This window comes from Rana temporaria, chromosome 3, assembly GCF_905171775.1.
Source record: "Rana temporaria chromosome 3, aRanTem1.1, whole genome shotgun sequence".
In the NCBI taxonomy this organism is placed as follows: domain Eukaryota; kingdom Metazoa; phylum Chordata; class Amphibia; order Anura; family Ranidae; genus Rana; species Rana temporaria.
Genome location: NC_053491.1, coordinates 385,284,789 through 385,310,106, shown reverse-complemented (window position 1 = coordinate 385,310,106; position 25,318 = coordinate 385,284,789). Strand labels below are relative to the sequence as shown.

At 42.9% G+C, this 25,318-nt stretch overlaps 1 protein-coding gene across 2 annotated transcripts; it reads left to right on the top strand.

Moving 5' to 3' along the window:
* Nucleotides 1–5,493: 5,493 nt before the first annotated feature.
* On the top strand, nucleotides 5,494–24,944 carry SSBP1 (single stranded DNA binding protein 1). 2 transcript variants are annotated; one of them, XM_040345706.1, is made up of 7 exons: nucleotides 5,494–5,616; nucleotides 10,275–10,343; nucleotides 10,710–10,764; nucleotides 12,974–13,114; nucleotides 15,328–15,421; nucleotides 15,880–15,968; nucleotides 24,784–24,944. In XM_040345706.1, exons 2-7 carry the CDS (start codon nucleotides 10,320–10,322, stop codon nucleotides 24,822–24,824), a joined length of 444 nt encoding a protein of 147 aa, XP_040201640.1. In that variant the 5' UTR covers nucleotides 5,494–5,616; nucleotides 10,275–10,319; the 3' UTR covers nucleotides 24,825–24,944. The 2 variants fall into 2 exon arrangements, with proteins under 2 accessions (XP_040201640.1, XP_040201639.1); XM_040345705.1 differs by having other exon boundaries at nucleotides 5,495–5,606.
* Nucleotides 24,945–25,318: the final 374 nt, after the last annotated feature.

The following is a 25,318-nucleotide window of genomic DNA, read 5'->3' as shown; positions in this document are numbered from 1 at the left end:
AGAATCCAAACAGTGGGTAACTCGTGTTGCACGGAATCTTCCCAGTGCTGAGATAGAGTCGAGGGGCGTTCTCTGTATCCAATACCAGTATAGGTCCAGGCGCAGCGAAGTCGACTCCACAGGATAGCCACAAGGTGTATCAGGAGCAAATGTAGAAATAAAAAGCTCTCATGGTGAAGTATGCAAGCACTTTAGAATTTAATAAAGGTAAAAATGTGCTTACATTGAAAAAACGAATAAAACGCCAAACAGCGGCACTTCCAGTGGACGGTCAGGGTGTCACGTCACTTCCGGTCACATCTAACCTTATGCATTACGTCACGACACGTGACTTCATCGTGACTTCATCGGAGGTTACTGAGTGACTAATGGATACTGCCTTATATTGATACAAACAGGAAATGGTCCAGCAGCCATTTTAGATTACAAAATGGCATTTGAGCTAGGCTGCGGCCATATTACTACTTGATTGATTGAAGGCTTCACCTCCCTATTATTATAAGAAACAGGCTGGAGGGGTGTGACACAGCCTGTGACTGGCAGAAATCTGCCCACAGTGTTATATTGCCCAAAAAAATTATGGATATTTAATTTCAAATATATATATTTGTATGACCATTTAAAACAGAGTATTGACATTATTTTTTACTTTGTATTCCAAATGCTGTTTTTATTTTGAACATGTGACAAGCAGCAGAGGACTAGATGCTCCTCCTGCTTATGTTTCCCTGCAGACAGGCTGGGAAAGATCTGGGTCATCGATTAGGAAAAATGTACGTGGATATTCTACACCCCTCACATTTTTGTAAATATTATATCTTTATGTGACAACACTGAACAAATTTAGACTTTGCTACAATGTAAAGTAGTGAGTGTACAGCTTGTATAACAGTGTCAATTTGCTGTGCCCTCAAAATAACTACACACGCACCCATTAATGTCTAAACCGCTGGCAACAAAAGTGAGTACACCCCTAAGTAAAAATGTCCAAATTGGATCCAAATAGCCATTTTACCTCCCGGTGTCATGTGACTCGTTGGGGTAACAAGATCTTAGCTGTGAATGGGGAGCTGGTGTGTTAAATTTTATGTTATTGCTCTCACTCTCTCATACTGGTCACTGGAAGTTCAACATGGCATCTCATGGCAAAGAACTCTGAGGATCTGAAAAAAAGAATTGTTGCTCTACATAAAGATGGCCTAGACCAGGGGTTGGCAACCTTGGCCCGCTAGCTGTTCTGAAACTACATGTCACATGAGACATTGCAAGACCCCGACAATCACAGGCATGATTTCTAGGGGCAGAGGCATGATGGGATTTTTAGTTTCACCACAGCTGGAGTGCCGGGGTTGCTTATCCCTGGCCTAGGCTATAAAAAGATTGCTAAAACCCTTAAACAGAGCTGCAGCACAGTGAACAAGACCATACAGCGGTTTAATAGGACATGTTCCACTCTGAACAGGTCTCAACATGGTTGACCAAAGAAGTTGAGTGCACATGCTCAGTGTCATATCCAGAGGTTGTCTTTGGGCAATAGAATTAGAAGTGGTGCCAGCATTGCTGCAGAGGATGAAAGGGTGGGGGGTCAGCCTGTCAGTGCTCAGACCATACGCTGCACACTGCATCAAATTGGTTTGCATGGCTGTCGTCCCACAAAGAAGCCTTTTCTAAAGATGATGCACAAGAAAGCCCACAAACAGTTTGCTTAAGGATTACTGGAACCATGTCCTGTGGTCTGATGAGACCAAGAGAAACTTATATGGTTCAGATGGTGTCAAGTGTATGTGGCGGCAACCAGGTGAGGAGTACAAAGACAAGTGTGTCTTGCCTACAGTTAAGCATGGTGGTGGGAGTGTCATGGTTTGGGGCTGCATGAGTGCTGCCGGCACTGGGGAGCTACAGTTCATTGAGGGAACCATGAATGCCAACATGTACTGTGACATACTGAAGCAGAGCATAATACCCTCCCTTCGGAGACTGGGCTGTATTCCAACATAACGACCCCCAAACACGCCCCAAAGAAGCTGAGAGTAAAGGTGATAGACTGGCCAAGCATGTCTCCAGACCTAAACCCTATTGAGCATCTGTGGGGCATCCTCAAACGGAAGGTGGAGGAGTGCAAGGTCTCTAACATCCACCATCTCTGTGATATCATCATGAAGAAGTGGAAGAGGACTCCAGTGGCAACCTGTGAAGCTCTGGTGAGCTCCTTGCCCAAGAGGGTTAAAGGCAGTGCTGGAAAATAATGGTAGCCACACAAAATATTGACACTTTGGGCCCAATTTTGACATTTTCACTTAGGGGTGTACTCACTTTTGTTGCCAGTGGTTCAGACATTAAAGTGGTTGTAAACAATTTACAACCACCTTATGCTACAGGTAAGCCTATATTAAGGCTTAACTTTAGCTACCCAGGACATCTCCTAAACCTGCACGGTTTAGGAGATGTCCCCCGTCCCCTGCATGTGCCGATATCATCGGCCCATGCGCACTGGAGCAAACTGAAGCAATGGCACCTATGTGCCGTTGCTTCAGTCGGTGTGCTGTTACCGGTGGCTCCCATGTGCGGGAGTGACTTTATCGCGGCTCCGGCCAATCACAGCGCCCGAGCCACGATACCCGGAAGTAACCCCTGGGAGAGATGTCGCCGCCGGAGAGAGGGACGAGGACCGCTGCGGGGTCTTTGATCTAAGGTAAGTAATTCATAATGAGCGAGTAGTAGCTCATTATCCCTTTGTCTTGCAGGTTTCTTTTTTTTTTGTTTTGTTTTTTACATCGGGTGTACAACCACTTTAATGGTTGTGTTGAGTTACTTTGAAGGGACAGCAAATATACACTGTTATACAAGCTGTAGACTCACTACATTACATTGTAGCAAAGTGTAATTTCTTTAGTGTTGTCACATGAAAAGATATTATAACCTTCAGTCATTATGATTTAAAAAGAGAAAACACAGTTGATTGATAATAAATGGCTTCAGCCAAACACCAACCACAAGTGAATTTCTTTTTTTTTGTTTTATCATTCGTATTCTCTGAAAAATGGCCAAGAAATCATAAATTCTGCCAGGGTATGTAAACTTATGAGCACAACTGTATTTACAAAAATGTGAGGGGTGTACTAACTTTTGTGAGCTACTGTAAATTAAACAGTGTGTGTTTGGCATCACTTTAAACCCCGGTTGATGTTTGCTGTCTCCTTAGGGTCTTGTCCTGGTAACACAACACAAAGTGAGATGAAATGTCTTTAAAGTGGAGTTTCCATCCCCAAAATTTTTTTCATTATTGTGCTTATTAGACCTAAAAAAGAAAAAATAATATATATATTTTTTTTACTCACCTGGAAATGCCTGTTGCTATGCGGTCCCACAAAATCTGCCTTCGGAATCACCTAGGATTCTGACATCATCTCCCTCAGCTCCTCAGCACGCTAATGCTCCTGGGAAATGTGTGTCATCATTTCCCAGGATGCAGTGCGCTTCCCAATTATAACTCCCCATCCAAGACTTCCAGGAAGTAAGTGCTTGTGGGCTACACAATGCCCACAAGCAAAATGACAACGGTGTGGACATAGTTTTATAAACTATCTTTTTTGATTAACTATGCGGAGCGGCGGGCGGATTGTAAAATAGTAAGTAACCGGATTTATATTATAAAAACGCAGGATGAAAGGACATACATTTAAAAAATGCTAATTGTGGTTGGAACCCCGCTTTAAGCAAGAGGGTAAACCCGGAACGTCTCCACATTTGCGGGAAGAATAAATAGCAAACAATAAAAAAAAAATAGCATATACAATCTGTATTGTAATTGAATATTATTAAAAATTACTTTTCCTTTTCTATCTGCAGCACTGTAATTTTCTGCAAAATGCAATATGGCAACCTGACGGTGTACAGAATTTTCTGCTTGTGTGATTGGCTCAAATCAGATTTTAGGTATCGTTTTTGGTGAGTTGCTCCTGAAGGGTTAATCACTTATAAAAGTATGCAGACCTTGCAACTTTCCCCATTAGAATACAGCTAGTGTTCAGCTGATCAGTAATGAAAAAGTCACTCCCATTCAGAGTCAGTCTATTGACACAGATGTCTAAATTTCAGAGTATAGCTGTATTTAGTTAGAAGTCAGGTCACTATCAAACAAACATAGGAGAACAAACAGTTTTTTCTTCTTCAGAGCAGAAAACGTAGGAATCTGCAAGAGTTTCTTAAAATCCCTGTAATGGCCTGTACATTAATCACCCAGAGGACAATGTTTTTTTCCCCCTCAACAAAAGTGGAGGTTAACTGTTTAGGACCATCCCATGCAGATATACTGTGGCAGGGCGATCTTCCTGCGTGATTTCATGCTCTGGGTCTTGGGCGCACGCCGCCAGGCACCCACTCCCACTGTGATTGGGTACAGTGTCGCACTACCGCCCGGGTCAGTCCCGCATTTTGCAGGTCTGTCCCGGGCACATTCATTCCAGGACAATACAGTGTCCCAGAATGAAACTACACACCCCCCCCTTCCCCTGCGTCAATCTGATGCCCCCAAAAAAGGCCGCCACATCACCGCTTTACTCACTGACAGTACTTGTGCTGGCCGGGAATGCCTGGAGTTGCACAATCCCCGCCCCCTGCTTGTGATTGGAGAAATCAGAAATCCCGCCTCTTGTGTTCAATCACTGTGCTGTGATTCGTTACAGCACAAGCTGATTTTTGGGAAGGGAGGGTGTCCCTGAATGGAAGTTTGGAAATGTGGTCACCCTAGCGACCGCGCAACTGTATCGCAAAAAATGGCCTGGTTATGAAGAGGGGGTAAACCTTCTGGGGCTGAAGTGGTTAAATACAAACCTACAAGAAGTACTTTTTTGCGATAAGGCACTGCGTCGCTTTAACTGACAATTGCGCGGTCGTGCGACGTTGAACACAAACAAAATTTACGTTTTTTTGCCCAGAAATAGAGCTTTCTTTCGGTGGTATTTTATCACCTCTGAAATTTTTATTTTTTGCGCTATAAATTAAAAAAAAAAATTTGGAAAAAAAAGCAATATTTTTTGCTATAATAAATTTCCCCCGAAAAATATATAAAAAAACGATTTTTTTCCTCATTTTAGGCCGATACGTGATCTTCTATAATGATAATAATCTTCTATAATAATAATAATAATATAATATATATAATATATAATACTCTTCTATAATAATGATAGGTTTGCATTCTCAGCATTAATCTCACAGCGCCATCTAGTGCTCATTCTTCAGATGGCAGCCGCCCAGAACTGCTTTCATAGGAAACAACAGCGACTTGCGCCACCTAGCGGACGGACTCTTCATCATAGCAATAATATTGCAAGCTATAAGGAAAAACTATCGCTTTTCTAGACCGGAAAGAACATTACAACACAGACAATAACTTGTTAAAAATAATGAACTCGTGTAACAATCAAGTTACAGGGTAAGAAGGTCAGTAGCGGAAGGAGGAGGTTCAGGAAGTGGGGCAGGTAAGGATCCAGGAAGTATGACGGAAGTGGCCTGGTCCTGCCGGAAGTGAGGCAGCAAGTGTGACAGATTCAGCGGTCCCCCTGTTGCTGATCACGTGTGTAGAAGAGATTGACCCTGGAGAGGTAAGACAAGGTTGTGGATGACAGTTTTCCCTCATTTGTGATAAAATAGATATATTTTACATAGATACGCGTGATATATAGGATGGGGGCCACATGCAGCTATGAAGAAGGCATAGTTCTCAATACATTGTGATCTCCAGCTTTTGCCTCCAACTTCCTGAGATTAGAAAGTGAGAACACGTTTAGATCAAATGTCACCCCCATCCTTCCTCTGTACATGCAGTCCATGATCAGTTCATGAACACATGGCACTTTTGTACATTTACAGCACTGTCAGCTGAGAAAAGATCCCACACACATGCAGATTGCTAAACAAGAACCCATAAGGGACTAGAGGGAGGCTCCCTGTGCTGCCAGGATAGGACATCACAGACAAAAACACACCTTTAGCAGAGATGGGGAGGAAAAAGTTTCCCAGTGACACCAGCTCCCTATTTCTTGTGGTGTCACAAGCACAGGAAGTGAGATGAAACCTCTCCAGTGTGAATCACATGACAATCTGTTTATTATTTTTTTTTTTTACTTTGTCCAAACCTCTAGTGGTATTAAACCCAAGGGCAAGCATTTATTATATTGCAGCATAGATGTGATGGCTGCATTTGTTTTCTTTTATTAGGCTTTCTTTCTTTTCACCTGTTGATCCTGCCAGTAAGTCTATTATTTTTCAACAGAACAAGCTAGCCTGCAAATGTAGCAGTTAGGGTGATGAGACAAACCATTCACCATGGACAGTGATGCTTACTATGACCAGCTTTTATTTATGTAAAACCTTTATCCTAAAATGAAATAAATGGTTGCTGTAACTGATTATAAAGTATTAGCTGGAGTTTGGCTTCAATTTGTTAGTGTATCTAAATTTGCTAGTACATCTAACACTTTCCTCCCCCAGACTGACAATGCTGCTGTCCAAAGGTGCTCCTTCATCCAGAATAGGGGCACTTGTGTGTTACTGGCTAGATAAGTGGTCATCAACTCCTGTCCTCAGGGCCCACTAACAGGCCAGGTTTGCAAGATAACTGAAATACATCACAGGTGATATTTGCTGCTCAGTGATTGCTGTATTCTAGTCTGCATTTCTCCAAGGTAATACATAAAATCTGGCCTGTTAGTGAGCCCTTAGGACAGGGTTGATGACCACTGGGCTAGATCACCAGGTAAAAAAGCTTAGAAAACGAAAACAGCCACCACATCTAATGATTGGTAAGCTGCAATATATTACATTTTGGTTTGGGGTTTACTACCGCTTTAAAGCAGAGGTTCACCCTAAAAACAAGTATATACCATTCCACCCTCCAAGGAGATATTGGTAACCTCCCTGAAGTTTTAATTATTTTCATTTATACTACCATTGTTTAGCGCCAGTGTTATTGTTGCTTTTTCAGGTCAGTAATAAAGTTGTGGGGAAGTTTTAAAGCAGGGTTAGGTTATAAAAAGATAATTGTTTATTTAAATGATGCACAAATGCAATGCAGGTTTACAAAGGTTTAAATGTGCTGTGATCGCCATAGGCCAGTGATGGCGAACCTTTTTGAGCCCGAGTGCCCAAACCGCGACACAAGAGCAATTTATTTTTTGCAAAGTGCCAACACAGAATTAAACCTGCCAGCGTCTCTGTACAGAGGATGGGACTTATCTAAATGAGCCCTAAGGGACTAGAAATGTACGATTCTGCCAGATTTTACCATTATACTCACCTACCTGACCATTACACTCACTTACCTGACCATTACACTCACCTACCTGACCATTACACTCACCTACCTGACCATTATACTCACCTACCTGACCATTACACTCACTTACCTGACCATTACACTCACTTACCTGACCATTACACTCACCTACCTGACCATTACACTCACCTACCTGACCATTACACTCACCTACCTGACCATTACACTCACCTACCTGACCATTACACTCACCTACCTGACCATTACACTCACCTACCTGACCATTACACTCACTTACCTGACCATTACACTCACTTACCTGACCATTACACTCACCTACCTGACCATTACACTCACCTACCTGACCATTACACTCACCTACCTGACCATTATACTCACCTACCTGACCATTGCACTCACTTACCTGACCATTACACTCACTTACCTGACCATTGCACTCACCTACCTGACCATTGCGCTCACCTACCTGACCATTACATTCACTTACCTGACCATTACACTCACCTGACCATTATACACTCACCTACCTGACCATTACACCCACCTACCTGACCATTACACTCACCTACCTGACCATTACACTCACTTACCTGACCATTGCACTCACCTACCTGACACATGCAATGACACCAATAATGAGGCACAATGACACCAATAATAGGGCACAATGTTCCCTAATGACACCAATAATGAGGCACAATGACACCAATAATGAGGCACAATGACACCAATAATGAGGCACAATGTTTTCCAATGACACCAATAATGAGGCACAATGACACCAATAATGAGGCACAATGTTTTCCAATGACACCAATAATGAGGCACAATGACACCAATAATGAGGCACAATGACACAAATAATGAGGCACAATGTTCCCTAATGACACCAATAATGAGGCACAATGACACCAATAATGAGGCACAATGACACAAATAATGAGGCACAATGTTCCCTAATGACACCAATAATGAGGCACAATGTTCCCTAATGACACCAATAATGAGGCACAATGACACCAATAATGAGGCACAATGTTCCCTAATGACACCAATAATGAGGCACAATGACACCAATGATGACAAAAAATAGGGGAGCACAATGTTTCCCAATGACACCAATAATGAGGCAATGGCACCAATAATGAGGCACAGTGTTCCCTAAGGACACCAATAATGAGGCACAATGACACCAATAATGACAAAAAATAGGGGAGCACAATGTTTCCCAATGACACCAATAATGAGGTTGAATAACACCAATGATGGAGCACAATGTTTCCCAATGACAGTAATGAGGCTGTTCTTTTTGCACAATTGATTATTTGCTGAGCTAGCACCTGATATCTGAGAGTGGGGCAGGCTTAGGACTAACAAGATAACTGTACCGTACACTGCACATTAACTCCTGTCTCCCAGTGTCTGACCTTGCTCCAGCAGCTTATTATTCCCGCTGAAAGGCTCCTCTGATTCCAGCCGTGTGTGCTCCCAGTCACGTCACCGCTGATTTGTGCGGTGTGGATGAGACAGCTTCTTTGATTGGATCAGCGTGCGTACGCACACACGCACGCACGTCACCCCCGGGAGTTTCTTCTTTGTCACTCCCACTCAGACACGTCATCAATAGCCCTAGAGAACTGTGGGAGTTGTAGTTTGGGGTGTGGTGGGGACAAATGGATTTTAGTGTGTTCTTTTCAATTTTTCATGGCGTGTGGCGTGCCCACCGAAACAGCTTGCCGTGCCGGGAGCGGCACGCGTGCCACGCGTTCGCCATCACTGCCATAGGCGTTCTCCTTGTGGGTTTCAGTAGAAGTGAATGGAGGCAGTTGCAAACACAAAATCTGCAGGCAGTGTTATTTTTGCCTCACTGTGACACGAGGCAATGCTAACCATGTTGTGAAATATTTATCCACCTGCTCCCTGTGTTACCAATTTTTAGTAACATTGGTAGACTACAATGAAGCAGCACCATTTTACCAAACAGCCTATTTTTAATTTCTATGTGAATGTGGCCTTAGAGTCCTTCCTTTATTGCTAATGCAGGGCAGGGTGTCTGGGTGTGGGGAAGCACGAGACCTTCTATATATGACATTGCTCTCTCCTGGGTGACCAATCACCAGGCCCACTGTCACACCGGGAAGTCCTCCACCCAGGTAAGCGCTAACACTGCATAAGTAGGGTGGGTAGGCAAGGGAGTGTGAATTGGTGAGTATACCTTGCCGTTTGAGGTAACCATGGAGCACTGTCACTTTGCCTTGAAAAAGCTTGGTGATAGTGGCTCTCTCTTTTAAGCTGAAATCCAGGCACAAAAACTTTAAATCAAATATATTTCTTAGCCACAAAGCATATAAATCCATTGTGTGGGTGCCAAATGCCATATCATTTGTAAAAGTAGCATTGACATCACCAGTGTGCTGTACATGGCCTGATAGGAGCTGTAGAAGAGTCCCAGCTGGATCAACCTACAGGCTGCCTGCAGAAATGTACAGGAGGGGCGGAGACAAGACCAGTCACTCTGCGCAAAGACAGAGAGCAGCAGTGACTGGTCTTTAGTACAGGAAGCTCCTGCACAGAGGGAACGTTTCACACTTGAGTACTGTACAGATCTGGAAGAGATACACAAAGCACACCAAGATTCCAGTAAGAATACACACGCCTCTTGTACTTAGACAATACTTGCTAATCCTGGAGTTAAACTTTCATCAAACTTTTTCATTTATACTGGCATTTGAATTGCATCCTATATTCACTTGCATTGAAAGCCTGTCTGTTTGTTGATGGACTTTCCAATAAAGTGTTTGGAGCCTCCATGGAGGCTGCACATAGAAGGTCTCGCTGGAGCTGGGCTACAGGCAAGTATAAACTATGGCCAAACCCCTGGTGGGGGGTATAATAAAAGATAAATGCACTAAAAGTATGCCTATCCACTTATGCTTTAATAACGAATTCTGACAAAACCCCTCTCTATTTCTAGGTCCTGATATTTCTTTGGTGGTCTGGTTATCGTCAGTCAGCACAGATGTTTCGCAAAGCAGCAGTGCAGGTAAGACGGCCTTTTTATATGCTCCTGCTAAACACAAAATGACCATTGTAAGAGCCGAATTGTTGAATTGGAAAGTGCACCTGTTAACCCAGTCTGATGGATAAAAAAGGATTTCCTGTCACGTGACTCAAATGTCAGCTTAGACATTGGGTCAGGTGATACTTGCCGGAGGAAAGGATCAGCCAATCTAAACTCCAGTACTACTGAGATCCTATGACCAAATGCAGCAATGGAAAAGTTTTCTGTTCCCAGAATCCAATGCCAGCTTTTTTCCTTGTGCTGTCTTTTTGGCGTATGTCATCTAGGAAGGTGGACACAAAATATTGAATTCTCCTTTCACGTTCTTGTGTCTGTTTTTGTTGCCAGGTGTTACGACACTCTGCAAGATTTCAGTCCACGGATGCGGGTATCTTGGAAAGGTGTAAGTATTTTAAATCCAGGATTTTACTTATGAATTTGCATCTAATAACTCCTTACCAGCAGTTGTACGCATATACTGTGTGTTGCAGCACATTGTGGACTTATGCAGTGCTGCCACTGCTGTCTTTTTCCTAATATGTTTGTTTTGCAGAGCGGTTGGAAATAATAATCGCTTTAATATTATATGACAATAAACCTACCCAACGCGTTTCTACAAATTTGTTCCTTCTTCAAGGCTTTGATAGTGTCTGATCTGTTGGTCATGGGCGCTGCTGTCTTTTTCCTAATACAATGTTGGTGTTCTAGAGCAGTGGTCATCAACCCTGTCCTTGGGCTAACAGGCCAGGTTTTATGCATTACCTTGGGGAGATGCAGATTAGAATACTGCAATCACTGAGCAGCAAATGATATCACCTGTGATGTATTTCAGTTATCTTGCAAACCTGGCCTGTTAGGGTGCCCTGAGGACTGGGTTCGTGACCACTATTCTAAAGTGTCTGCAGTGGCCAGTCAGTTTACTTATTTATTTCCCAATTCAGTTACCGCTATCGCCTCTCTTTCTCCAATCTGTTCACTGCACATTGAATTAGAATCATCAGCTCAGTTCAATGAGAAAGGGAGTTTGGGAACATTAGTGAATTTCATCAGCCGGTGCAGAAGGGACTATTGGGATCTAATTCATATGCTATGGTGCTGTCCTAAGCGCTATAGGTATTGGACGGGGGTGGTCAACACATATAATGCTTTTTATACAGATGTCAAGCTAGACCCTAAGCAATGTATTCTACGAATACTAGATAAGGTGATTCTGCAAGATCATACTAGAGAGGCAGTTTCTAGTTGGTTTTCTTGGCCTGCAAACTTAAAATCTAAAATTTAAATTCCTTGAAAATCTGAGGCTCCTCCAACTCCCCTGAAATGTATCCTACAGCGTTATGTTGCACATTTATCTATTCCCACCATGGTTGTCCAGCTAAATTTGATAAGTTATGGGAGGGATAGTTGAATGCTCCTGGTCTATCACCAATAGGCATGATGGTTCTTAGCATTCTATACTGTCTGCTATGTCCTGTACAGTTTCCACACTGTTGTAAATTGCTCACCCTGTGTATTTATGTGAATAACTTTAAAAGCTGGCTGCCGGTACAGCAGCAAACATGCACTCAGTGTAGATCTACCGTCTGTTGTAGGGAAGGCTGTTCAGCAACTCGCACCATCCAGATGGAGCTGTGGTAAATAAAGCTCATCGGGAGCCAAATTAAGTTTCCATAGTGTAGTATTTATTGGATTTGTATTTTACAAACCAAAATAAAATCAATCATAAAAAACAACATATGACAATAAGTGCCACTGGTGAACCAGTACCAGACAGTGGCCTGATGGCAGCACTAATGTCTCCTCCCCGACACGTCCAACAGGACATTTTTTTTAAGGGGTCTTTTAGTGTCAGACATCAAACTAGTTTACATAGGCTCTCAAATCGCGGTGTCTCCTTAGAGAAAACGCAAACAGGAAGTGAATCCATCAGCCATTTAATCACAAGACCATAATGCCTAATCTTTTTGCCTGGTTTTCCATATTCATTCATAGGATTCAAATTCATAGCACCTTCTGTTATCTCTCCCCCCCCCCCCTTCCATGTACAGTGATTGTTTATTCCCAGCACAGAATGCTCAAGGCTGTAGCTAACTCTTAAAAAAAGTGAGGACAGACCTGTATGTGACGGGAACAGTGTCGTGGGGGGGGGGGGGGGGGGGGTGGTGAGAGAATTAATTGTTAAAGCCCAAATTTGTCCCCTCTCCCTGGCAAGTGATCAGCCCACCTTCTCTATATGGATATGTTATGCTGTTTTTCCCAAATTATCTTCCAGGACTGCACATGAGAGTGTGGATCCATCTAAAATGGGAAACACAAGGCCCACAGACAGTGACAGTAAAAGAGCAAATTCAGACTCGCCACTTCTGTTCTTTGTGTTTCCCTAGGCCTAGCAGGAATACTATTGGAACATTGATTGCAGTCCCACACTATCCAGCTTATATTCTACCCCAGGGACAGTGAACTTGGCTGGCTTGGATAGATTGGACTAGGGAGCCGAGGTCTTTGAAGATTTATAATCCACACCTCCACTCACTTTCTGCTGTTAAGTTGTCTGGCATTGCCCCAAGTGGCTGTCTTTTTTTTAATGGTTCTCTTTCATTATTATGTTTCAGCCCTGAACAAGGTGCAGATTCTGGGCCGTGTCGGCCAGGACCCAGTGATGAGGCAGGGTGAGAGCAAGAACCCCGTCACTATATTCTCAGTGGCTACTAATGAGATGTGGCGGACAGGTGAAGCCGAGTTGTACAATACAGGTGAGTACACTCCTGCTTTGAATAATTCAGATTGATTCTAAATGCTTTCTTTGCTTTACAAAGGACCAATCAGATTATAGCTACCCCTAAAGAACACAACAAATCGCACTGCATTTTCAGTTTGGTTTCTATTCTGTTGTCCTTCTTACTACCAGGGGCTGTAAACTTCCAGCCTCATGTATGCACATAAGGACAACATATGAATGGTCTTCTTCATAAGAGGAAGGAACCCCACTATGCCAACATCCAATGAATATATGTAAGGATTGAGAACAACTCTCAAAGAAAACTCTGACTCTTTGGGCACATCATGAGGCAGTGATTATATAAAATGTATTATCTTTGTTACAAAAAAGAGAGATTAAAAAACATGTAACATTTAGACAACACCCTATTATTTGACAAGGTCAACAGATACCCAATACAAAAAGCATGAAGGTTGGATCCTTTCATATGTGAATGAGAAATTTGTAGATATGAATAATTAGGTCTGTATAGAAGGATATGATCCAACAAATCCTCCACACTTGCTTGTCAACGTGTTTCGCAATCTAGTCTTCTTCATAGTTCACCGGGGTGGGAAGCTCCCTGGCAGCGCAGTGCTCCACTTTTTTTTTTTTTTTTTTTTAAATCAGTTGACTTGTTTGCTGTTCAGGCTGTAACAAATAATTTTTCTTCGCCCATTTTCAGAATACCTTCTGCGGCAGGGCTCAAAAATTTCAAGTCCTGAGCTACTAGCCAGGCCTTAAGTGTTACTCGCCACCAGTTGCCCTGCCCAAACCCTAAACTGCCCGCCCCTAATCACGCCCTTGTAAATTATCTCATGAAATTACACTGTTGAATGCTTTATTCAGGATTAAGTTACAAAAATAAATTATTAACAGCAACAACTTTACCAATATTAACCCCCCCCCCCCCCCCAAATCCAGCGCATCTATGCTTTCAATATTCTCCCCAATCCATCATACCTATGCCTCCAATTCACCCCCTATCCATCATACCTATGCCACCCCCCTCCCCCCAATCAATCATACCTATGCCTCCAATTCACCCCCTATCCATCATACCTATTCCACCCCCCTCCCCCCAATCAATCATACCTATGCCTCCAATTCACACACCCACAGTTCCACCACCCCTCCCCCACCCCCCAATCTATCATACTGTATGGTGGTGGGATGGAATTGGAAGAATAGGTATGATGGATTGGGGTGTGGACTAGGTATGATGGATTGGGAGTGGGGGTGTGAAATAGGTATGATGGATTGGGGGGGGGGGGGGATTGGAGGCATAGATTCAGACCTACATTTCCATCCCCACTTTCCAATCCATTTTATCTATGCCTCTAAATAACCCCCCCCCCCCCCCCCAAATCCAGGACATGCTTGTTCTCAATCCCATGCTCCCCTCCTCCTTCCTCCCAACACACATCCTGTTTAATCCCTCATTGTACTAATGCCTCCAGCACACTGTCATGTTTACCATTCTGCAGCCAGTTACGGGGATCAGTCATCTGCACACACTGAGGGCGGACTGAGATGTGTAGCAGGAGGGAGGTGGAGAGGGGCTGTCCCAGGCGGCTCTTTATGCCTATTGAAGTGCACGGTCTGTAACTGGGCGGGGATGTGCAGCAGGAGGGAGGCGGAGAGGGGCGGTCCCAGGCGGCTCTTTACACCAATTGAACAGCATGCTCTGCGAGCCTGGGTGGGGATGTGTGGCAGGAGGTGGAGTGGGCGGTCCCAGACGGCTGACTTTATGTATTGCAATGGGCGCACTGCGAGCCTGTGCGCAGCGGAGGATACTGGCTACACATTCCTGAAACGGCACAGACCTGTCCATACTCGCCCTCCTCATTTGTTTACTCGCCAAATGCGAGTAGGCGAGTGCAAATTTTGAGGGCTGTTCTACGGTATAAGTTGGTTGCATCATAAAACAGGTTTAAGTCACATCTTGACAACAGTTTTAATGGTACAGCTAATGTTTTGCCTCAATTTTTTTGGAGTAGTTTTCCCTGCAGCCAGTCACAAGCCAGAAAGAACGTGCAGTTCCCTATGTGAATTTGTGAACATGGTTGGCGAGGGGCAACTTTCTACTTAAACCAGAGAAGTTTTCTAGAGGCTTGAAGCTCTGTTTAATGCGTATTTCATATGCTTAGGGCTGCTAGGGCACACATTTGTCGATGAGGTGAAACTTACATCCTTTCTTCTCTTCAGGTGGAGGAGACATCAACCAGAAGACAACTTGGCACCGGATATCTGTCTTTCGGCCTGGCCTTCGCGATGTAGCCTATCAGTACATCAAGAAAGGGTAAGCTTGTGTGTTGGAATTGGGTATTTGACTTTAGACTATAGAATGGTTTATACCAGGGCAAGTCAATTTTTTTTATTTTTTCCCATCAATTTCATTTTGGCTGATGCCTAAGCTACACTTTATAGCCAAACGTTTTTGGGCAACTGAACCACTTGAGACTTTTCCATTCTAAGACAGCAAGTGTGTTGCTGGAAAGATCACCAGGTGAAACTAAAGCTTGTAAAAAAAAAAATGTGTGCAGCCACCACATCGAAAGAATGTTGCGTTGCAATATATTACATTTTTGTCCTTTGTTTAGATATACTTTTAGATTTTTTTTTTTCTGTGAATAAAACTCCAACAAAAGTCAATGTAAGATGTTTACAAAAACATTTGATCACCCTATCAGCCCTGGGATGGTAATATTTTGAGAAATTCTTTCCTTTTTGGTTTAATTTTTTGTTCCCTCCTATAAGGGCTCGGGTGTTCGTGGAAGGAAAGATCGATTATGGAGAATACACAGACAAGAACAATGTGCGCAGACAGGCCACCACCATCATAGCAGGTAAGGAGATCCTGGGAATTCGCTAGGATTGAAAACTTCTGGATTTCAGAACAAATCCTGTGTACAAGGAGAAGAAAGTTCATGGACACAGTGACAGGCAGACATTTATACAGATCAGTTATCAGTTGGATATTTAGAATGTGCAGCAGCAGGTAAAAGGGTAGAACAGATTAAAAAGAATCCTTGTGCTATACTAGCTCCATAAAGACATTGGGGTTTATTTACTAAAACTAGAGAGTGAAAAACCTGGTGCAGCTGTGCATGGAAGCCAATCTGCTTCTAACTTCAGCTTGTTCAATTAAGCTTTGGCAAAAAACCTGGAAGCTGATTGGTTTCTATACAGAGCTGCACCATATTTTGCACTCTCCAGTTTTAGTAAATCAACCCCGCTGGTTGACGTGGAGGAACTTGAGTGGCCTGTATAACTCTACTGAACACCTTTGTGATAAAATGGGATACCAGTTGTGAGCCAGATCTTCTCATTCAACATCAGTACCTAACCTCACAAATGCTCTCTTGGCACAAATGCCTGCAGACACCGTCCAAAATCCCATATATTTGCAAATGTGTGCAACCAATCCTCTGCTTTTAACATACTCAGTTAGACAGTTGAATTCGGCTTGCAGTTTGGTTGGCAAGTTCGAGCCTGGTTATTACGCTATACAATTTTACTTATTTACTTATACATACTGTTTGCATCAACACGCATCTCATTTAAAGTCCCAACCCTTTCTCTTTCTCTTCCGTTCATAGACGGACACAGCCTTCATTGACATTAGGGTTATGCTTCTTCCTACCAGGAGAGCTTAGGCAGAATTTAACAGCACTTAAAGTGTTAAAACCTTTCCTTCGTGCCGCTCCTCCCAGGGGGCGTGGCTCCCCCAGGCATAACCTACACTCTGCTCTAGGAGCCTCAGTCTTTTTCTGGCTAACGGCCCTTAGCTCAGCTTTGGGACGTCCACGACAGGCCCCTTTGCTCTGGGGTTACTCACATGCCTCATTCAAAGTCCCAAACCTAGTTCCATGTTTAAAAATCCCATAAAAAGCCTTCTCAGAGGGGGCTGTTATAAGTGTGAAAGAGGGCTAACTGCATGGTTTTAGAATGGGATGTCCAACAAGTTAGGTGTAATGATCAGGTGTTTGCAAACCGTTGGATGTTGGATCAGATTTCCATTTCAAATACAGTTAAAAATTTGTTGTGACTTCAGTCTGAGTGTGTCTGTGTTAGTGTGACTATTTGTTATCTTCTTCAGATATTGCACTGCCAGCAGGGGGCAGCATAACACAAAAAAAGATATTCATTATTCTCACCTGTCACGGTATGGTTTCAGCTATTGTGCGAACACACTGGGAAATAATTGTAGATCGATTGCTAAAATAATATGGTGCATTTAGAAGGACTTGGACATCAAATAAATTAACCCTTCCCTACTTTGTCTAAAACGAAACAATTTGGCAATATTTACACTTTAATGGTGCAAGGGAAATACAATTTTTTTAATCCAGGTGATATTGCCTAAATATATTGCAGGTAATATTGCAGCTATGTTAAAGTAACAAAGTCAATTTGGTGTACGGTACGTTAAAGCCCAACTCCAGGCTGCTGTTAATCTTTTTAAACGTACCCATGCAGTGCGCACTTGCACACCCCCTGCCTGCAAAATTTTCATGAGGCTAAGATGGGAAGAAGTAAGTACAGTTACTTACCTTATTCTTTGCTCCCAGAACTCTCCAATGCTGTCTGTGGGTTTGATTATGGTTGGGCTCTCTGCATCCTCCCGTAGATTGCAGGACTGCTGGTCCTGCATTGTGTAATGACAGAGAGCTGTGACTGGCCAGGCAGTGAAGTGGAGCAGCTTCGGGTGGCCAGCTGTGCAGAGAAGAGAGGGTGAAGAATAAGGTAAGTATTTGTACGTACTTTTTTTCCCCCCTAGCCAGACGAACATGAGCAGTTTTGACTTTGAAAAAAAGCACAAGCAAAGTTTTTTGATGGTGGGGTTATTGGGTTATTATTTGGGTAAGACTTATGTCTGCTTCTCATCCCTGATTGAAAGTGAGGGAGGAAATCCAAAGGTTATCAGAATAAAAAAAAGTGACATATCTCCCAATGGGGACCCCTATTCTTAGACTTTCCTGTTGTCCCTGAATCAAGAAGTAATCATAGAAAACAATATAAACTTACAGCAGAGATTTTCATTCTTTCCTTTTTTTTCGTTTTTTAATCAGTACAACAGACTGTAGACCTCTGTTAATTACAACAGTCTTGTTAAAACCAGAGGCCATGAAAAAGTTAAAGAATATGTATAGTGGCATTACATATTTTTTCTTTTTTCACATGTTTTCAGCTGTCTCCTTACCTCCTTTGCTATAAAGGGAAAAACGGCTCAAGTTGAGATTTACATACACACGTGAATAGGTCTGAGCAGTGACTTATCCCGTAACCAGTTACAAAACCATAGGCATTAATATGGAGTTTGCCCTTGATTGTGGTTATAAGGGGAAGGCTTTCCACAAAATGTTGCCTATTCAGTCAAAAGAGCATTTAGGAGAGCAGGTAATGATGTTGTATAAGAAGACCTTGCTCACAATCAGAATTCTAATTCTCATCCTGAAAGCGTTCAGTAGAGTTGAGGTCAAGACTCTCTGAAGGGCACTTGAGATCCTTCATACCTAACTCATTCAGGACTGTCTTAATGAGAGGGCACACCTGGGCACTGCCCAGGGGCCCCAGCTGCATGGGGGCCCCTGCACTTTCCACAAAGCAGCTGGTTCTTGAGCCCACGCTGCCCTGAAATTGGGGGCTCCATGATGTCACTGAGAGTGATAGATACACAGGGGAGGCAGTCTGCCTCCTACCTACTTGATGTCTGTTTACCTGCACTGTCATTGTAGGGGCCCCAGAGTATTACTTTGCCCAGGGGCCCATGATGCTATTAAGACGACCCTGAACTCATCAAGCCATGTATTTAAAGTGTTACTAAACCCACAACAGTAAAATCGGTCTGTATATGCAGTAAAGCATGCTGGTTATACTCACTGTGGAACCTAAGAGGTTAATCCTTGGCATTGTGTAAAAAAGCTGTTCTATCTGGTCTCCTTTGATCATCTCCTTCTTCCACTGTCTCCAAAAAATAACTTGATATTTACAAACTGAGCACATGCTCAGTTTGGTGTGTATTGCTTGAGGTTTTATTTTTTATTTTTTGGGAGGGTGCATGTGATCAGCACAGGGCCAATCGGCACTGTCCAGTGTCCAGACAGAGGATCAAGGGTCCTGCATTTTTATTGGACAATTGTGGGAGAATGAAAACTGGTCTGATGAGACCAATGTAAACTTATTTGGTTCAGATGGTGTCAAGTGTGTGTGGCGGCAACCAGGCGAGGAGTACAAAGACAAGTGTGTCTTGCCGACAGTCAAGCATGGTCTGGGGCTGCATGAGTGCTGCCGCCACTGGGGAGATACAGTTCATTAAGGGAACCATGAATGTCAACCTGTACTGTGACATACTGAAGCAGCGCATGATCCCCTCCCTTCAGAGACTGGGCCGCAGGGCAGTATTCCAACATAACACCAAAAACACCTCCAAGACGACCACTGCCTTGCTGAAGAAGCTGAGGATAAGGTGTTGGACCGGCGGAGTATGTCTCCAGACCTAAACCCTATTGAGCATCTGTGGGGCATCCTCAAACGGAAGGTGGAGGAGCGCAAGGTCTCTAACATCCACCAGCTCTGTGATATCATCATGGAGGAGTGGAAGAGGACTCCAGTGGCAACCTGGGAAGCGCTGGTGAACTCCATGCCCAAGAGGGTTAAGGCAGTGCTGGAAAATAATTGTAGCCACACAAAATATTGACACTTTGGGCCCAATTTGGATATTTTCACTTAGGGGTGTACTCACTTTTGTTGCCAGCGGTTTAGACATTAATGGCTGAGTGTTGTTATTTTGAGGGGACAGCAAATTTACACTGTTATACAAGCTGTACACTCACTACTTTATATTGTAGCAAAGTGTAATTTCTTCAGTGTTGTCACATGAAAATGTATCATAAAATATTTACAAAAATGTGGGGGGTGTACTCACTTTTGTGAGATACTGTATATTAAAAGATTCTAGCACTTGCCTGAAAGTACAAATGAGCGGATGTCCCGTAGCATAGCAGACCAGCGTGATTCCGTCGAGACAGTTGTGTGCTGCATTGATTTGTTTAGTTTGGCTGCAGAACATTTTAATTTAAAGTAACCCTGGAAAGGAAAACATTTGTAATTCTGGAACAACAAGATTACAGTCTGATATCATGTAGACATTTCATCTCAGCATGTTCTGCACAAATAAATATAAGATGTCCTGGAGTTTAATTAAAATTAATTTTGTGTTCGTCATGTAAAGGAGGCAACGTCAACAGCTAATCTGGTAAATGAAATATGACTTCCATAGAGTATGCCAGTGTAAATGATGTTACTTGTGTTCATGTGTATGCTACAGATGTGTTGCATATCATTACCGAACATAAAAGGTACATTCCCCAAAGTTGCATCAGTGCTTTCCCATATATGTTCTAAATCGACATTGGAAATTTCCTCCCCTTCCTGTTCTAATGACAAACATTTTGGTTTTTCCAACACTTTCTGTCTTGGTGATAATGATCACATGGACAAATAGGGCAAAATTATATTTGAAGCCTTTTTTTTTTTTTTGTAATGAATGAATAAGCTATGAATTGCACTTTTGAAAGTGAGAAATGTGTCGGCTCCTGTATTCTGCTGTTTGCTGTGGCTTGTATGTTATGGATTATTACCTCTTTGTTAATAAAGGCATTGATTTTGAGTGCGGCTGTCCAGAATTTTCTCTTCATCCAATTGCCTAAGCTTGGCCTGCACCTGCTGTTCCCATTCTGAGGAGGGCTACATTTCCAGACGCCCTTCCTAGAGCGGCATCCCTTCTCCATTTTTTTTTTTTGTGCAGTTTGGATAGAGTATGGGATGGTTAAAGCCCTTGAGGATTAGTCCGGGGGCCAGATGTGCCCTTTGCCTTTATTGACCCATGAGGCATCATTACCCCCACTGATACCAGCAATGGGGCACTATTCCCCCCCCCCTTCCCCCACTGATACCAGCAAATTCCTCCTACTGATGCCAATAATGGGACACTGTTGCTTACCCTGATACCAACAATGGGGCACTGTTTACTCCCAGGACTTTCTCTACTTATACTTGCCACTTGTTTACCCCTCTCCTTCTTTCTGTTTTATACCCCTTGTTTTTCTTTTTTTTTGAAAATCAAAACTTAGATTGGAGAGAAAAAAATGACAGGTGATATCGCTACTCTTCAGATAAAATAATTTTACATTATCCTCATCGCTGCCGTTCACATAGTGATCATGTTTAACAGAAATTAAATAAATGAAAGTAGTATGTAGAGTCGGACATAGTTCAAAGTTATTGTAAAGGCAACTCATGTTTTACCTTAATACATATTCCGTGCATTAAGGTAAAAAGTGTCCCAGCAGTTTTATTGCCCCCTCATCTCCCCTAGATACTTGCCTGAGTCCTCTTTCGATCCAGCACTATGTCTGTCTACAGCAGCGCTCTAACTCTCTCTCCTCATAGACATTGAGGTAGCACTAGGAGTCATTGGCCCCTGCTGCTGTCCATCAAATCCTGCGAGGAGGGACAAGGGGGGTCAGGGATGAACCACACTGTGTCCTATGGATGCCCGCAAGCCCATAGGTGTGCCACTATAGGAAGCGTCTTCCAATGGGGCGCACAGAGAAGAGGATGAGGGATCCCAGAAGAGGAGGTTCATGGATGCTCTGTGCAAAACCATTGCACAGAGCAGTTAAGTAGAACATGTTTATTATTTTCAGAAAAAAAAATGGACTGCTTTATTAAGTCATATTTTAGAGATATGCCTTCACCACTCAGCAAAGGTACTGCAGGCAAGCAGTCACTGTAGACAAAGTGGCGCAACACAAGCCTGTCAGCAAATCCGGCCAATGATCCATGGCTGGGACCTGCCAATTGCTTGCGTACATTCACAACTCGGAGCTCTGTGTTGACATTAAACACAGAACGATGGACACAGGGAACAATCTCTGACAGGCAGGAGACCTGATTTTTTTTTTCTATTGCAGTTCAGTAATTCAGTAACCCCTAAAAGTGTCGTCCCCCCCGTCCCCCCCCCCAGCTTGTGTCTGAGCTACATTGCTGTTTAGCAGCTGCTGTCAAATTGTTACTGCTTGTGGAGAGTTCAATACTGGTTCTAAAAATGATCTGTGAAGTCACTTCGTTCTCAGAGTCCATCCAAATGTTATCCTATGTTGAGCCTGGATGAAGGGGGGGGAGTAGTTTTTACCGTGAAACGCGTTGGATGTTTTTATGACTTTTTAACCAACAATAAAAATAATCAGGTTTTGGTTTGACACTCCACTTCACTTCAGTTTTATAGGTGCAAATCCATTCCAGCCAGAGACTTATATATATATATATATACTGGGCTGACATCCCTGCTTACCAAAATATGTCACGTTTTGCAGGTTGAATTTCAAATATAGTTGATGCTTTTTTATCTATAATTTGAGGCCACATGAAGGTACAGCAGGTGCCTGGGGCTCTGTTCATATGTGGTAAAGTATTCTTAGGAGTTTCCTTAAATGACAGCTGTGCTCTGGGCCTTTATGAATTAAAACTGTACAGCATAACATTCTCAGAAAATTAAAACAACCTTGCCAAAGGTAATGGACATTTTCAGGAGTAGATTTTTAAAAATGAAGATTCTATATAAAATTTAAGGGGGTAATCCACAAAGATCCGGCGTAACGTAATTTTTCCCATTTAAGTTACACTGCCTTAAAATTTCTACCTAAGTGCCGATTCACAAAGCACTTACCTAGAAATTTTTGGCTGTGTATCTTAAATTCCGCCGGCGCAAGGCGTTCCTCTTTTCATTGGGGCGATTCCCATTTAAATTAGGCGCGCTCCCGTGCCGGCCGTACTGCGCATGCTCGTGACGTAATTTTCCCGACGTGCATAGCGCGAAATTACGTTTAGCCGAGCTTTGTGGATCGCGACGGGTTAATAAAGTTGCGTCGAAAAAAAAAAAGATACGGCGGGAAAAAAAAAAATTCAAAACAAAAAAAAAATCGCGTCGCTGGACAGAAGGGTCTGCTTTTACATGGTGTAAACAGTTTACACTTTGTAAAAGCAGCCCTAAAACTTACGGAGTAAAAACGAAGCTGAAAAGCTTCGTGGATCTCCGTAAGTGCTAATTTGCATACCCGAGGCGGCATTTCGACACGAAATGCCCCCAGCGGTGGTTGCGGTACTGCATCCTAAGATCCGGCAGTGTAAGTCCCTTACACATGCCGGATCTTCTGCCTAACTATGGAAAACTGATTCTGTGGATCAGTTCCATAGTTAGAAACAGGGATACGACGGCGTAACAGCAGTTACGCTGGCGTATCCCTTTTGAGGATCTGGCCCTAAGTTTTTATCTTTTGGTATTTAATAGGAGACTTGTGGCTCCAGTACTTACTTTCTAGGTTTTCGATCGGAGCTCATACGTGTTCTAGGCCAACGACTCAGAAACATAAGATAGCCAGGCAACTAGCCATTTTAGGAGGCAAGGTCAGTGATCACTGATTGGATATTTTTTCTTCAAAAGGGTTTCTAGGAAAGCAAAAAAAACATTAAAGTGGTTGTAAAGCTTTTTATTTTATTTGATTTTTTTACTTTCCTGCTTTGTGCAATAAAATTGCACAGAGCGACCCTAAACTGCCTCTTCTGGCGTCCCTTGCCAGTGCTCTCCAGTCCCCAAAGCAGCATGGCTTTACTGTGGGCAGATCATGTCAGACTAATTGAATATTTTGACTATATTACAAATGTTTTGGACCAGGGTGGTGCTGTGGACATGACCTGTCTTTATTTCAGCAAAGCAGTTGATATGGTTCCACATAATGATCTCATTAAAAAGCTGTACATTTTAACACTTGGGTGGCTCAGTGAATATGCAGTTGGCTAAAGGATAGATACCAGAGTGTGGTTGTAAATGGGGTTCATTCGGAAAGGAGACCAGTCACTAGTATTGTACCACAAGGCTCTGTACTAGGTCCTGTTTTATTTAATCTATGGCTGCTTTCACACTGAGGCGCTTTACAGGCGCTATAGCGCTAAAAATAAGTGTTTTTACACTGGAGCGGTGCGCTGGCAGGGCACCAAAAAAAGTCCTGCAAGCAGCATCTTTGATGCGTTGTAGGAGCGGTGTGTACATTAAAATCAAAGCGCAGCGCCGCTGAAGAGCCGGCAAAGCGATGCTGCAGTGGTGCTTTGCAGGCGCTTTTAACCCTTTTACATATGAAAGTAATGAAAGTTGCCTGCTATCAATCCATCCAGCCTAGCCAATCAACGGCGCGCGGGACTTTCGAGGGGTCAGGTAAGTAAAACGGGGGTTTGGAGGGGGCCGGTACCGTCGGATGTCATGAAAAGATATAAAATATTTACAAAAATTTGAGGGGTGTACTCACTTTTGTGAGATACTCCGTGTTTTTTTTTTTTTTTTTTATATATTTATATATATATATATATATATATATATATATATATATATATATTTATGCATTAAGGTGAAAAAACATCCGACTATTGGAAAAAAAATGGGGCAGACTTGATGGATCTTTTTCTGGCATGACTCTTCTATGTTTTTTGTTTTTTTCTGACAAGGTGATTTGTAATGTATTTTTTATTCTGCACCGTGTAGGGGAAAGGTTATCTTCTGAACTCATTTTCTGATTACCTGTTGCACTCTGCTTCCTTTTACAGATAACATCATATTTCTGAGTGATACGCGAGAGAAGCCATGATGTGTACCTTTGACCCTCTGCCCGCCCCCGTTTGTTGATCTCTGGTCTTAGCAAAGTGTATTTCAATTTAATGTTATCTTTGTACTTTCTTCAGGAGAATAAAACTTATTTTCTAAGAAATGCTGTGTCTGTGATGGGGTTTGTACAGTGATACGTGTCTATGATTCTGTCGGGGAGATATATAATAAACAGACTCTTGCTCACTGGACGGTACCATAGCTGCATCTCCTGATGTCTTCTACTTGTCAGGGACTCGGGTCAGGGCAGGGTTTTCTTATTTATACAATGTTAATGTGTTATACAGTGCTTTGTAAAATACAGTGAATGGAGCCGGTGGCAGGGACATTGGGAGGAAATGTGTGATACAGGATCCAAAAGACACCGCAGAGAAGATGGCGGGACCAGCATAACGTAATGAGGGACATCTTTGATCTGTCATTGCCGGAGGATGGTGAATACAGTTCTATTTTAAAGTAGAACTCCGGTCAGGCTAT

Coding starts and splice junctions, on each gene's coding strand:
- SSBP1 (XM_040345706.1), top strand. CDS start 10,320: ATGTTTCGCAAAGCAGCAGTGCAG. Junction 13,115..15,327: donor AGCCGAGTTGTACAATACAG/GTGAGTACACTC, acceptor TCTTCTCTTCAG/GTGGAGGAGACATCAACCAG. Junction 15,969..24,783: donor GGCCACCACCATCATAGCAG/GTAAGGAGATCC, acceptor TTCCTTTTACAG/ATAACATCATATTTCTGAGT.